Genomic DNA, 15451 nt, shown 5'->3' with positions numbered 1-15451 from the left:
CCTAGGATCATAGGTAAATCATAGTCAGTCTAAACATTATAATATCAAAAAAGATTAAGATATGTACATTGAAACTATACAAACTATTGGATGCCAGGTCAGCAAATGAACCTACAACATCTAAATTACATTTAACCTTTGCATAAGAAGGCATATTGGGTATTGTTACTTTTAGAAATAAATCGACGTACTTCTTCACCACTGGCTTGCCTCACGCACATGCTTATTGAGATACACCGGCACAATTACATTGCACGCGCACGCTCATTTCCACACGCATGGGCATTTCACTCTCCTTACTGTATAAGACAGGCTGATAAGGCACAGCTGCGAACACATCATATACTGGAGCTCTGTCCTTCAGAGGAGCAGCTGGTTCCCCTATGGAAACCTTATACACTACGAACCAACACACAGCATCTCCACACCATATCATTGCTGTCAGGTAGAAACTTGGTACTGTGTCCAAAAAAGGAAATGGGAAAAAGGACCCGTCTTCTAATGGATCCAATGTAGTTATTATTTAGTCACAATATCTTGTTAATATTTTTCATTGGTTCAAAATGTATAAAGCCCACACACACTTAACAAAAATAACAGATCTACAATCTCACAACGCATCATAGATCGGCTATTTTCACTGCTTCTGTGCGACAAACTGGTACAACGAACTAGGGCATTAATTTATGAAAACACTAAAAGTTTTCTGCCCTATACAGAAACGATTTGTGCTACTGTATCTCTCTCTCTCTCTCTGTTTCTCTCCGTTTCTCTCCCTCTCTCCTCTCACCAACAGTAGCGTAACGAGGTTGCTAAGGCAACTGGAGTAAATGAGCAATGAAGCCCAGGGTGGGGTGATAGGCAAGAGGTGTGTGTGTGTGTGTGTGTGTTAGGCAAGAGGTGTGCATGCGTGCGTGCGTGCGTGCGTGTGTTAAAATGTGTGCAGTATAGATGTGTACATGAGCCTATTCAAGTGATTTTATTTGTGACACACTCATACAGGTAAAAGCAGCTAAATGTTGGAGTGGCATACTAGATAACAACTAGAAGGGAGCACATAACTCCACCAGGCTGGGTTGCCTGACCAGGTATAATCGTTTCGTTTGGTATAATAATCGTTTGGTATGTCCAGCTTTTATCCTAACTCATAGCACGACTAAACGAATTGATTCGCATTATGTGGGGAACAAAAACAATGCGACGAAAACCGGAACGCGATTATTTTTTTTCCTTTTTTCTAAACCGGATCACACGGGCCAGTTTAGAATGAATACCAGGCTTTCCTCCGCGGTGGTAAGGCTGGTGACAAGAGGTTAGCAGCCATCAGGACCCGAGGAGGGGAAACAGCATTTCTATGAGGGGAAAATAGCGTTTCTATGACATACTGTGCATCTTTTGTATTTGTGGCAGAAAAAAAGTGCTTTTGGAGGTGCACTATAAAGGCTCGTTGATATGCAATTCTAATTAGGGATGACTGGATGTTGCAATCATGATCCCACTAATTTTGGAAACCAATTACAGGCAAACAATAGAATATGAAAAATCTGAATGATACATGTTCTTCACCTGATCATGTGCAGCGATTTGTATGAGTTTTGGAGAAAATCTGAAGGAGTAAGAGCAAAAAAGAAAGAAAAGAAAAGTTAAAATCTAGTTACGTACAAATGGGCGTGGCTTATATGGGGCGTTGTGTCATGATCCAAGGAATCCAGGGAAAATATATTTTGTTGTACAAGCAATGGTTCAAGAGTTATAGGCCAAGATGAAAATCTATATATTTATATACTGTGTATATACACACACGTACAGTACATACACACACACGTGCGCATACGGTACGTACATACATGCATGCCTGCATGAGTTCTGGGTGAGGGGGTTATACTGTAATCTATGCGTTCTCTCTCAGGGGAAATAAAACACAGCCAGATTTATCACATCCCCAACACTCAACTGACCTCATCCAGAGATCCCATAATGCATCTACAGAGCCTATCGGCAATGCTCCCTGATTCTGTGTGTCTGTGTGTGTGTGAGGGGGGTTATTAAATCAGCTAAAATGTGTAATATCAACAACAGTCAGTATTGCCTTTGCCTATATGCCTCACTGTATGTGTCATGCACCTAGCATAGCCGATCTAGTGTACAAGCTCACAGCATGTCTTTGGTGCATGACACCGCGTCGTACAACAAATTCTAGGTTTATGGTCAGGGAGGCTGTCTCCCATTGAGCTGTCAGCTCAGACCAGACATGGCCTCATTTGTACATTTTTTCCTGGTATTTTGATGAAAAACATTTATTATTATATTGTCTTTTATATCATCCGTGACAGAACCGCGATATGGAATTGTGGACGTTGGATTGAAGTTTCCTGTTCAGAACCTTTACCAGAATACAACCTACAATAGCCCCCCCCCCCCCCCACCATTTGGGAGACTCGTACTTTAGCCCTGGAGTTGTCCATTGTAGCCATGTGGCTTTGGCTAATGGACACCTAATGGACTTGCAAACAGCTTGGCTTGCAGCTAAGTGCCTGCAGACAAAGCAGTTCATCATCACACACACACACACACACACACACACACACACACACACACACACACACACACACACACACACACACACACACACACACACACACACACACACACACACACACACACACACACACACACACACACACACACACACACACACACACACACACACACACACAGCTTATCACAGAGCGCCAACACAGCGCTTGAATAAACACTCCTGGCCAGACGTTGTGACTGCTGGCAACGTGATCATATTTCACACTGTATCATCTTTAGGATCAACTTCCTGCTTTACTGCATTTTGTCCTACTGTAACTGACGTACTATTAGCATAAATGGATGAAATGGTTGTAAAACTGTGCCACAGCTGCCTCTAATGTGCTGCTCATGTGTTACTATGCTGGGTTCACACTGACAGCTACTAAAGATACATAACTACAAATCGACACAGAGCATCCGTCACCGAGTTGCGGCTGAAGTGTTGGGCAACACGCTCGTTGACATCATAAAGCGTACGTCTGACGAGCAAGAATATAAAGGAAAATATAAAGCACAGGTCTCACAGGCCAATGTGAAAAGGGTACCATTTCTTCTTAGGCCTTTCACGGCAATCGGACACTGCATTCATGCTTTGAGGCATTTTGTTCCAAAAATGTGTTTTGCTAAATTAGACCTGCAAACTTTGGAAGCCAATTAGGATGGAATATGAAATATCAGACACATCCGTCTTGATCACATGACTATAGAAATGTGTTTTACAAAAGTCAGCCTCCTGGTGGCGCTCTAAAATATGAAAAATGCAGGGCAAAGGTTTTTCCAAGACCTCTAGGGATTGTGCTTGCAAAGTTTCACGCTGATCGGTGCAGTTATACTGTAGGTAAAAACGTGAATCGGCCTGTTATAGCGCCACCATGCAGCTGATTTCTGAGTGGCATTTCTTCCTCGGCCTAGTGGGAATGTGCGTGCAAAATCTCACAGAAATCGCATGCGGTGTTGATGATTTTAGGCATTTTGTTCAAAACGAACCAATCCTGCAAACTTTGGAAGACAATCTTAGCCAATCAGGATGGAATATGGAAAATCTGACAGATCTGTGTTGATCACATGACTATAGAGATACTGTGTAGTGCGGCTGTGTGTGCACAGTTTTGCAGCGACCGGGCCAACAGTGGCGGAGATTAGCTGTTCACAGACAGACGGACGGACGGACAGACGGACGGACGGATGACATGGTGCAAAACATAGTCTCGGCCATGGCTTTCAGCCTGGCGGAGACAATAATTTGTTTTAAGCAGGAATTGTGTGGAGAGAGAAGGTGAGTGGAAATGGTTGTTTTGTAGCTGCTGGTATGAAGTGTCGGATGTATCTTCATGTCACTGGCTTCCTTTGAAAATGAATGGTAGACTGTAAGCTTTGTAGCTGCCACTGTGATCACAGCATTAATATTATTATTGTAGTTGTGAAGTGTTGCAGGTGGTCTTGTAGGAGGTGTTGGCTGAAGGTGGTGGCGGTGGTGTTATAGATGTTGTTGGTGTTATTGTAATTGTAAGTGGTGTTGTTGGTGTTGAAGTTGTTGGTGGGGTATGTGGTGGGGGCAGTTAGGTTACCAACCTGGTGAGCTCGGTCTGCTGTTGAAGCTGCTCCTGGACTTTGCGACACACATCCGCTGCCGTGGTGTTGACCTTACCAACCTTGGTGAAGAGGGCAGCAATCTTGTCACTGCGCAGGAAGCCAGCTGCCCGCCTCTTCAACATGTGACCCAGGCAGGCCTCGATGGCACCTGAGGCAGAAAGAGAACATTCAGAGATTAAAAGCAAAATAAGAACAATTGATATAAAAGAGATGATATATGAGAGAGAGAGAGAGAGAGAGAGAGAGAGAGAGAGAGAGAGAGAGAGAGAGAGAGAGAGAGATCCTATTGAGAATGACAGTGGCAACAGTGGACTTTATTAGCAGCCAGCACTGCAGGATGTGGGGAAGATAGAATATAATATGGTATTGCTGAACACTTTTCTTTCAACACACTGTTCACAGGGGAGACAATGTCTTCCTGGGGGCGGGGTGGTGATGGTTAATAGACCTACTTTTTATTGAGTCAGGCTGCAACAGAGACCCCTGAAATGTGATTACCTAGACGAACTCCACGCAGGCAGGTGAGATACAGTCAGACCTTTAAATATTTACAAGGTTGGAGCCAAAATCCTGTAACTGCCTGTTCCCTCCACGGGCCAGTGAGGGCCAGAGGCCCGCGGTTTTGTCTGTCTATTTTACGAGAGGTGGAAAACCTTCTAGCATTAACCCCTTGACTAGCAACCCCTGCCCCGTAGTGGATGTTGTGTTAATGCTTTGCAATGTGAGGCTTCAGACTGCAGTTGCAAGGTGTGTTCATTAAACAGAACAGACACAAGACAGACGCCCGCTGCAAAATGGAAGGTGCGTGTGAAGCTCTACGTAGACGCTGTGTGGAAGAGTTCCCCAGCCACTACCAAGGTTTATGGTACTGGCGTGTTTTACAGTATCTCTCCTCTCCTCAGTGATGGATGGCAGAGATATGGCCATGATATTAAACAGTCAACTAAAGCATTGAAGGGGAGTAGGGGATAATAGCCCATGTATTTATTATTGGACTTGCACTAGCACTGTCTGCCTGGAAGCTTGTCTACATACAGAACAAGTGTGTGTGTGTCTGTCTGTGTCTGTCTGTGTGTCTGTGTGTCTGTGTGTGTGTGTGTGTGTGCACACGCGCATGCATGTGTGTGTTCTTACAAAAAATAGCAGGCGGCAGTGATAGACAAAAAGGCAGACGGATAGATATAGACAGACAAATCTCATAATGGTCCAGATCTGATCCTAATTGAATGGGACTGTCATTGTAATCAGCCACTGTGTGTGTGTGTGTGTGTGTGTGTGTGTGTGTGTGTGTGTGTGTGTGTGTGTGTGTGTGTGTGTGTGTGTGTGTGTGTGTGTGTGTGTGTGTGTGTGTGTGTGTGTGTGTCTGGCTCTGGACAACCGGATCTCTGCATCTGTCAGTCCTTGTCCCTTTTATGCCCATACATGGGCATATACTGTACTGATGACATAAGTGATCATGCCCCTTTTGAGCCCATATATGGAGCTGACTGATGTGTTTGCGCCTGATGCCATGACGTCGTCATGATGATGTCACAATGAGTCATCGGGTTTGCATAATGATGTCACAATGAGTCATAGTGACGTGGCCGTGGAGGGTTTATGGTTATGTTGTCGTAGTGACGTGGCCGTGGTTTGTTTATGGTTATTTTTTCAGGTGACGTGGCCATGGTTTACTTATGGTATTGTCAGAGTGACGTGGCCGTGATGACGTCACCACTCCCCATATATATGGTGAAGCAGGCACAGGGCCCTCAATTTTCTCACTTGTGCTCATAGAAGAACCATTTCGGGGGCAGTAAGCTTACAGTAACTGGTGGGTGGGCTACCAGAAGGAACTTTGACTTCAACACTATTCCATTCTTCTAGAAACAGACGTAGAGAATATGCTTTGTTCAGCATGCAGTGCGATGCAGTGAGGGTAGAAGTTAGGGCTGGGAAATTAACTGAAAAAATAAATAAAATAATAATAGAACCTCTAACCGACTTAATCTTTCTCATATTCGATTAATCAAGAAGCAGGGTTTTCATTCATTATACAAATCGAGGCAAAAAAATTATAATATAATATAATAATTTTTTATAATCGACTAAAGCGATTATTGTGATTAACCACTAAACCCTGTATTATACAGTACTTTGTTGTGCAATGCATGTGCAAAAATAATGAAAATAGCCGATGTACAAGCTCACTCACAACGCGTTGCATCGCGGCGTGTTGTTAGCTGGTTGATCTGCCATTTTCACTAATTAAAAAAATGATCATACATTCATTGTAATCAAGGCAAAAGTTTGATATAATCCTGATATTGATTTGAAGTCATATCACCCAGCCCTAGTAGACATTAAGGTTAGGGAGTAGAGTATAACTAATGGAAGGGCTGCACAAGCATAAGACCAAGTGAAGTGTTTGTGTGTGGGTGCGTGGTGGGGTGTGTGTGTGTGTGTGTGTGTGTGTGTGTGTGTGTGTGTGTGTGTGTGTGTGTGTGTGTGTGTGTGTGTGTGTGTGTGTGTGTGTGTGTGTGTGTGTGTTGAGTTCTGGCAGATTCAGGCCTCACCCTACCCCTGCATGCATGTGAGAGAGGAGTGTAGAGTGTGAGCTACTGTGTGAAGTAGCTGTCATGCTGGGTGGAAAACAAAGCAAAACAAACTCCCATTTGTGTGATTGTCTAATCCTTCAGTGCCCACTGGCTTCGCCTGCACGCATTCCATCTATCCATCCGCCCACTCCCTCCCTCGCAAAGCCCTATTAAAAAGTAAGTATACTCTCATAAGGGCTTGGGCACAATTGCTCTGCATTCTGTCCAGTGCAACTTAATTGTAGTTAGGTATCTATTGTCAAAATCTAATTGTAGGGTTTGGGATAGGACTTCTGTACATCTGACTAAAAGAACAGATTGAATAAACATTTCTGACTAAAAGAACAGATTGAATAAACATTTATCTTATCTCATCTTATGGTGAATCGGAGAGACGCACTAAAGGTGACTCACTACACTACAGTTGCAGTCATAGTCTGAAGTATGCCACGGCCCTTGAATGTCAAATACGTCAGCTTGTGTTGTCCTTGTGCCACGAGTGCCATGAATATTTACTGTGTATTCACAATGTCTCTGACCTATGTCACCAAAAAAAAACGAAGGAACAGTAAACATGGTTACATTTGGGTCATTTATTTTCCGTTAAATTGTTCAATAGGAGCACTTTATGCTCTTGGAAGGGTTGATGTACCCACTACCCACTATCAAGTTAATCATTTAAGCATCATCATCTGTAGCTGTGTTATGGGCTGCATATCAGAGGCACTGCAAAATGAAAGTGACAGCAACTTTCTGTGACCATTAACAGCATGACCTTTCAGCTTGGAGAGTCTCAGAGATCTCTGCTAATTGCCTTGAAGTTGTTGGTGAGCGCCAAATGGAAAGATAAAGACTGAGGCTGACTCAGGATGGGGGACAGAGAGGGGAGAGGAAGAAAGAGAGGTGTGGCTTCTTTTTTTGGTTGTGTTGTGCATATTTATTTTCATGAAAGAAATTGTATATATTCTCATGAAAGAAATGTTATTTCTAAGTAAGAACCAGTCTGCACTGTGTGTGTACGTGTGTGTGTGGTGTGGTGTGGTGTGGTGTGGTGTGTGTGTGTGTGTGCGCGCAAGTATCCACTGAACTCATTAGTAGATCCAATTAAGACACAGCTATTGTAATTACTGGTGGCAGCAATGCTTCCCTCTCAGTCGGTCAGTCGGTCGGTCGGTCTGTGCCTATCCAAAATGTTCTTTCAGTCTGTCTGTCTGTCTGTCTGTGCCTATCCAAAATGTCCTTTCAGTCTGTCGGTCTGTCTGTGTGTGTGCGTGTTTGTCTGTCTGTCTTATAGTGCCTATCCAAAATGTCCTTTCAGTCGGTCTGTCTGTCTGTCCGTCTATCGGTCACACGGTCCTCTGTGTCCCCCCTCTTTTCAGCTATCGACTTCTTTTTTTAATCAATATTAAAAATAATAATAATCTCTACCGGCGTTATAGCAGTATAGCTCCGCAGCCTCCGCCCACCCCACCGTTCCCATTGTCAAGCGGCCCCAGCCAGACATGCTAATTGCCTCTAATAAACAAGTCGTGATCTCTGTGGCTGTGCTAAACAAGTTCTGCAGGTTTTGGCTCTGCCCTTATTGAAATGAAGATACAGGATGCTGTGTCCCTCGACTCCCTCCTCCTGTGTGCACTAACAGTCACTCACTGCATGCACTGAATAAGCCTACCAGTGGTGGAAAAAGTACTAACATTTTTACTTAAACAAAAGTATAAATTCTGCGATGTAAAAATACTCTGTTACAAGTAAAAGTAAGGTATTCAAAATGTACTTGAGTAAAAGTAGAAAAGTATTGGTATCAAAATGTATTTAAAGTACCAAAAGTAAATGTACTCATTATGCAGGATGTGTAAAATGTATACAAATTATTTGAAAATAGCAGATCTACAAGCTCACAACGCGTCGCAAATCTGCTATTTTCAAATTAGTAGTATATTGTATATTGTATAAGTGGTTTTGTAATAATAATCAAAATCTACAAAGTAACTAGTAACTAAAGTTATCAAATAATTGTAGTGGTGTAAAAGTAGCCTACAATATTTGTCTATATGTAGTGGAGTAGAAGTAAAAGTATTGAAAATTGGATATACTCCAGTAAAGTAAAAGTACCTCAATTCTTCTATATGGTATAGGTATTTTATTATTAGGCAGTATTATTATTAATATTATTGCAGTTTGTCCAGCTGTGGACAGTTATTTTTTAATTATTATTAATGCATGTCGTAAAAAGTTTGGGAAACACACAAACGTCATTGCTAACATATGGTAACTATACCCTAATAATTTAACTGATAAAAAGTTGTCATCTAACAACACAACACATCTAACAACACATCAAAGTGCTTATTTTAGTTAAAGTTTGAGGTGTCCATAGTCCATTTGGTTAAATGTGTGTGCTATTTGGAGCTACACCAAAACGGAATGTAAGAGTAATGACGTCACCACTTGACCACGCCCACTATGACGTCATCACTGCCCCCCCCCCACTATTTAACCCCTTCCGGCGTGCCTGTCTGTCTGTCGGTCTATTTCTCTTATTGTCCCTATCCAACATGTCCTTTCAGCCTGCCTGTCTGTCTTGCCCCTCAGTCTCTCTCACTGTCAAAAGTTGTCTGTCCCTCTTCCTGCCTGTATTTTGCAACTGTGAGAGTTTGTGTCCAACACACAGGAGTTGAACACACACACATGCCATGGAGTCTCAAATACATGGAGGTTGCCATCATAAAGAGTGATTTGTTGATTAAGACATTCGCTCTGTTACCAACATAACATGCCGTAATACACAGTGCACACTAGGCGCCTTTAAAAGAAATTACCCTATGAGAAACCCAAAAGGCGATTGTAAAGCAACCACTTTTGGAAGGCGTGGAATGGATCAGAGTGCTTTTTCTGTAAAGGTTTTTGAGATGCTCTCAATACACAGACACTGGCCCTCATTTATCAAAGTTGCGCAGACCAAATAATTGGCGTACACCGAGATCACCACAATTGTCAGGATTTATGGTGACTTTGACTTGAGCGTACGGCACGCTCAGATCTTACGTCTAGTCTGAGGGTGTGTAGGATTTGTCTACACCGTTTGTTCCATCGTAGACATGCGGAGCAGCATTGTCTGACCATCTGACAGGCATCTAAACATATGTATTCACTCCAAAAATGTATGAAAACAATTATTTTGTAATTATATGACACATTGATGATGTGGCATATGGCGTGTTTACAATGTTACAAGTTAGATGCTTAATCATTCAGCCATTTAAACAGTGCTTATGTTAAGACATACGGTATGAGCGTATACATGCGAGAGGATTTGGGGATTTTATTATAATTTAAGTGGGTTTGTACATTCCATTGATAAATGAGGGCCACTATGCCCCATTATCTGCTATGGAGGCACCCAAACCCGACTCACACCAGTGTCCCTCCTACTCTTCGGCATGACAAAACAGTTACGTAATATAATTACATCGTATTCACTATATGCATCGTGTAGTTGCATTTTCTTAAAGGCAGACCTATTATTATATCACTGATTCACCATTAATAAGCAAGATGTGGCTCAGTGTCCACTGTTCCAGACGGAACAAGCCAGCAGCAGTGCTCGCCAAGAGAGAGGTGACAGACGCTGAGGAGAAACACAGACAGTTGTTCATCCGACAGCCTCTATTTTAATTTACCAACATCTACACCAGCCAGTTTAAAACTTTGTTATCAATACTTCAGTACTATTCAGTTAATTGAAGCCTGTTTCTGTCGGTGGCATGACGCCCCCCCTTCTTTTTCAGAAGAAAAAGTGCTATGCACAGCTGAAAAAGCACAACAGACAGCGCTTTTTCTTTCTAAAAAGATGCTTAGTGTGAACATACCCTAACATAACACAACACAACACAACACAACACAACACACAGTAACATAACATAAAACAAAAGATAAAGTACATAAAACACAACATAGGAAGATAGCATAAAAAACATACAGTAACATAACATAAAACAACATACATAATAAACACTATCATAATAACAACAGCAAACATAATGTAGCAGTATGTATTTCATTCCTCTTGGCTGTAATTAGTATTAATTTACACTACAACACATCTCTAACACCTTGCTTCTCCTGTCATCGTCAAAACTTTTACCTGCAGTGTTGATACTTTTCACAGCTCTCTGTGTGTGAAAATAAAATGAAGGATTCAAAGGGAAACTGTTAGAAAAGTTAGGCCTGAGTTATTTTCTGTGCACGCTGTCGCAAAGGCATTGATTTCTCTCATCTTTATTTTGAGGTGTGAAGGTGCTGTGATTTAGGGTTATAGCTAATCTTAGCATTGCATCTGTGCACTACACTTCCACATGCCAGCAGTGAGACAGTTTACCTTTACTTTTCATCATCTCATCTTTCCCTGCCTGTAATATTGCCCATTTCTTCACAGAGAAATCAAATATACTGCAGCCTTCCAAAATTCTCAAGGATGTCTTCCATTTTAATCCTTGCTGTGTGGGAAAGTGCCAAAAGAGCTACAAACGGATTGTTAGGTAGTCCTACTGTAGAAATGAAACAGAACCTCTTGAATCAACTGAAATGCTTAGGAATGTGTCTCAGTGCAGTTTGAAAGGAGACATCCTGATGCCTGAAGACCATTAGGATTAGCCTCGCGTAGCCAGACTATATCACTGCGTGGATACGAGTCTGGTGCTTCCATGAGGACGTTTTTTTTTACCAAGGGGCGGGATCAAAACAATGGCCCACGACGCAATTGGTTAGACCTACAACCAACTACCAATTACAGTCTCCCATATTCGAATACTGGGCCCTGATTGGTTACCCACGTCTTCTGGAGCAGGACATGGATTCAATTGCAATGCAATTTTTTTTTGCACTCGCAGATTCGTCTGGTCCCAGGCTACATTAGGATACTTTCATGAGGACAGACTTGTAATTGGAAAATCAGCAACACAACACATGCCAAGACCAATGATTCATTGTAATATCAATCATGTTTCTCAAGGTCATGATATAATACGACAGCCCTGAGTGTGTGCGACCATCTTACAGTGCATCATCAATAAAACCTCCTTGATTCTTGATCAGCCTAGTGCTGCTGATGGTGGTGGCCATACTGATTAAGCTAAAGCTGTTTAATGTGTCTGCATTAACGTAATGTCTTGCAAATTCCAGGACTATCTATAGTCTCATATTACGATATCGATTTTATGTTGATATATTGTTAGAGTCAAAATATCTTTCTGTTTATTTTGTTTTGTTTTATTCAAATGAATGCTGCATAGGTTGTGGCCTTGGTAATAATGACGATGACGTCATGTTAATCACAGTGGGTGGTTCTAATTTATACCTGGCAGTGGGTGATTGTGGCCAGGTGTGCAATGACGGCAGGACACACAGTTTTTTACCGTGTTATGTTGCTGTGCCAGGGTGGCATTCGATTTTGTTTGAGTGTTTTATGGTTGCATTTTGGAGTGCACGCAAAGGTAACATTTATATGAACTGCCTGCTAAAGAAGATGTTCAATAAATGGATTGACATATCCAAAGAGAATCAAGCACTCTGGACATTGAATTAATTAAGCATGCGTATAACTCAAGTCAACCCAGTTGCCCCTCGCAGTAGTAGGCTATAGGTAAAGGGCTCTACAGATATATTGATATATAATTTGTCTAACTTCAAAATATTATATCAGTGGCATGCATGCACCATGGTGCTATTCTGGTAGGCTACATACTGTACTAAACACCTCCAATAACAAAAACATACAATAGCGCACATCCACTGTCTAAAGTGCCAGGTGTAGGGCAGAAGTGAAATTCTAACAAAAATAGAGTCCGCACACTGGATCACGTTCCAAAGGTTTTACATTTATTCTCCAGCATACAGACGTGACGTTTCGAGCCAAACCTGCTCTTGCTCAGGCAACACACCTTGGATCATGACAAAACTCCACATCATCTCTGGCGTCATGTGATCAAGATGTATACTCAGTCCGTCGGGATTAATAAAGTATTTCTATTTGAAAAAATTACACAAATCAAGAACTGATGCGATCTGCCCCAAAGTTTAATCACACATCGAGGGGCCTCTTGCCCACGCAGAGTCAAAAGCAATTTCACTTCCACCCATAGAGGCCACCACAAATGCTACAAATGTCACAGTTTGTTGCCGAAACGTGCTTTCACCTCTGCCCATACGGGGTGCCACAAACACACAGTCGTAACAATCTCTTTCCCCCCCTCCGCTTCCTCAAGTGCCGACGGCTGCACCCGATGACTGACACAGGGTAGGCCTGGTTCGGCAATCTGCACGTTTCTAGTTTGTCCTGCTGTGACGCCTCATCTTGTAAAACACTGGCAGGCACAAACATCTTCCACCCTACCCAACTACTAACAACAAACGGAAAGAAAAAAGAAAGAGAGAAAGGTTTCCCGTTGTTCTGAATCTCACTTCTCGGTGAGAGATCAGGAGAGCCATGTGCATGTGGCAGTGTAATCTTTTGTGATGCAGAGCAGTGTTCAGTGAAATGTGTCGAGTTTGATGGTGGAAAAAAACATATGCTTGACTGACTTCTTGCACAACACCTTAAAGGTCGTAACACGCGGCAAGCGGTTCACGCGGGCGTTACCGCTCGGATCAGCGGTGATCGCGCCGCGATCATTGTTGTTTTGTCTCACCACAATCCAGCTCTTGCCGCCCGCGCGCACGTGCACAAACGAGCACGCGCGCGAAAGTTTCACGGGACCGCGCCCACTCGCCTCACCGCCCCTCAACTTCTCTGCGCGTCCCAAATAATCGCCCGCCTCTCATTGAAAATGAATTACATAGGCCCGTTGGCCGTTTGCCGTGTGAAAGGACCTTAACAGGGTTGGGAAGTAACGGATTACATAACGCCGTTACGTAATCAGAGTAAAAAAAAAAGATAACAGTACATTTAAAAATGTGTTATCTGGATTACAGTAACGGGGGTGTTGCAACGGGGGTTACAGGCGGATTCTCCCCTTATCCTCATCAATTTTTCAAACAAGTTATAAATTATTATAACATCAGACAACCACCCGAAAGAGCGCACACTCCGCACAGGCTGCAATGGATTCGTGGAGATAGCCAGGCACAGCGCGCACCTCTGTCAATACGGTAATGGTAGACACCAGTTCTCTGGTTGAGATTCAACATCAAGTGAAACGCTGCACATAACCACTGGTAGGTTAGAATTAAAGCCTATATTCCAGCTTATAATGCGTGGAAGCCAAGCAACACTTTTGACAGAGAGAGGGGGGAGAGAGAGAGAGCATGAGAGCGCGCGGGCGCACGAGAGAGAGGGAGGGAGATAGAGAGAGAGAGAGAGAAAAAACCCGATGTCGGATCAACAGTAATACAAATTAATAACTGCAAACAGATTCAAAGTTTAGGCTATCAATATCATACAAAAATAGATAGAAGCTGTGATCTCACCGCTCTGATGGACAATAAATAAAATCCTTTTGCAAACAATATCCATGTTCTCTTTGTGTGTCAACAGGCATGCAATGCTCATTTGGTATGTTCTGGCACTCTATTTCAATGACGTGACGCGGACGTCGCTTAACACCTGCACTGCAAGTCACACGATGGACAATTGATATGCATCTAGGCTTATTCCTATGTTAATTCGCTAGGTGTGAGTCGGGAGCCTTTGAAAACTCTGTTGAGGTGCGAATTTAAAGTAGTTTTAAATCTATGCGTGTGTCTGCGTGTGCTCCTGGTCAAATAGGTTCCGGCACGGCGTGCAAGGCCGTCCAGTGAGCATTGCACCCCTGTGTGTCAACAATGATCCAAATGGGAAGTTTATTTCAGCAGACAGTTTGACATCGTTTGAGCCGTTTTTGGTGCGCAGCTCCTCTTTAAGTTAATTGCCTTCACCTGTTGCGCTGCTGCACAACAGGGCAGATCTCCGCCAGGCCAGGGTGACCTAACCAGGCCCATGAAATTCATAGTAGCCAATTAGAATGAAATCTGCTCAAACTGACTCATACACTGAGACAGAACCATATATAGGCTAAATATTGTCACTGTCGGTTGAAAAAAAAATTCCTTTTTAAAAAATATTATTTTAAAACAATTTAAAATGGTGAAAAAAGCCAATCTACAAGCTATAATTATTAATAATTAAGAAATATTATATTTTAAATAGTGAAAAATCAACTACAGTCATTAATAGTGCAAATTCAATCACATTTCATTTGAATGAAAATAACTTATGGGGAAAATACATAAAATCTCTAATCTGTGATTCTACTAATGTGATGTAATGTGAGTGACCCCTACAGTCAGTGAAGTCCAGGGCTGAATGTGACAAACATATTGAGACCAATAGGCTATGACTTTGTACAAATATTGGTAATTTCCCAATACATTATTTAATGAAATAAATGGGTTATATTTCACAGATAGTTACACTATTCTTGTACTATATTAAAATTAAATCATCCTTAACCTTCAAATTAAATTCATTATTTCCGTGGAAAATCATCGTTTTATTTTATGGCCTTCTTGCCCTGGCATTTGGCCTTTGTGCCCTCAAAAAATGTACAACACCAAAGGCCAAGTGGCCTTGCCCCTAAAATGACGAAATTCCAGGCCTGCTATCAATGGTAAAACTTGTTTTATGTAATTAAATAGAGTTTTGCTTAAAAGTAATCCAAAAGTAACTG

At 42.2% G+C, this 15451-nt stretch overlaps 1 protein-coding gene across 3 annotated transcripts in view; it reads right to left on the bottom strand.

The window, feature by feature from the left end:
- The window catches only part of sgsm2 (small G protein signaling modulator 2), a 93104-nt gene that overhangs the window by 34517 nt on the left and 43136 nt on the right, over positions 1-15451 (bottom strand). For all 3 annotated transcript variants that reach the window (XR_013933153.1, XM_080428386.1, XM_080428387.1), the window contains exon 3: positions 4153-4321. Coding sequence is in view for 2 of the 3 variants with exons in the window: in XM_080428386.1 (XP_080284512.1) it covers positions 4153-4321 (169 nt within the window). In the remaining variant the exon portion in view is untranslated. The remainder of the gene's footprint in view (positions 1-4152; positions 4322-15451) is intronic.

The sequence above is a fragment of the Gymnoscopelus braueri genome (genome assembly GCF_963280865.1).
Source record: "Gymnoscopelus braueri genome assembly, chromosome: 5".
Classification (NCBI taxonomy): Eukaryota; Metazoa; Chordata; class Actinopteri; order Myctophiformes; family Myctophidae; genus Gymnoscopelus; species Gymnoscopelus braueri.
This window is presented reverse-complemented; position numbering and strand designations above follow the sequence as displayed.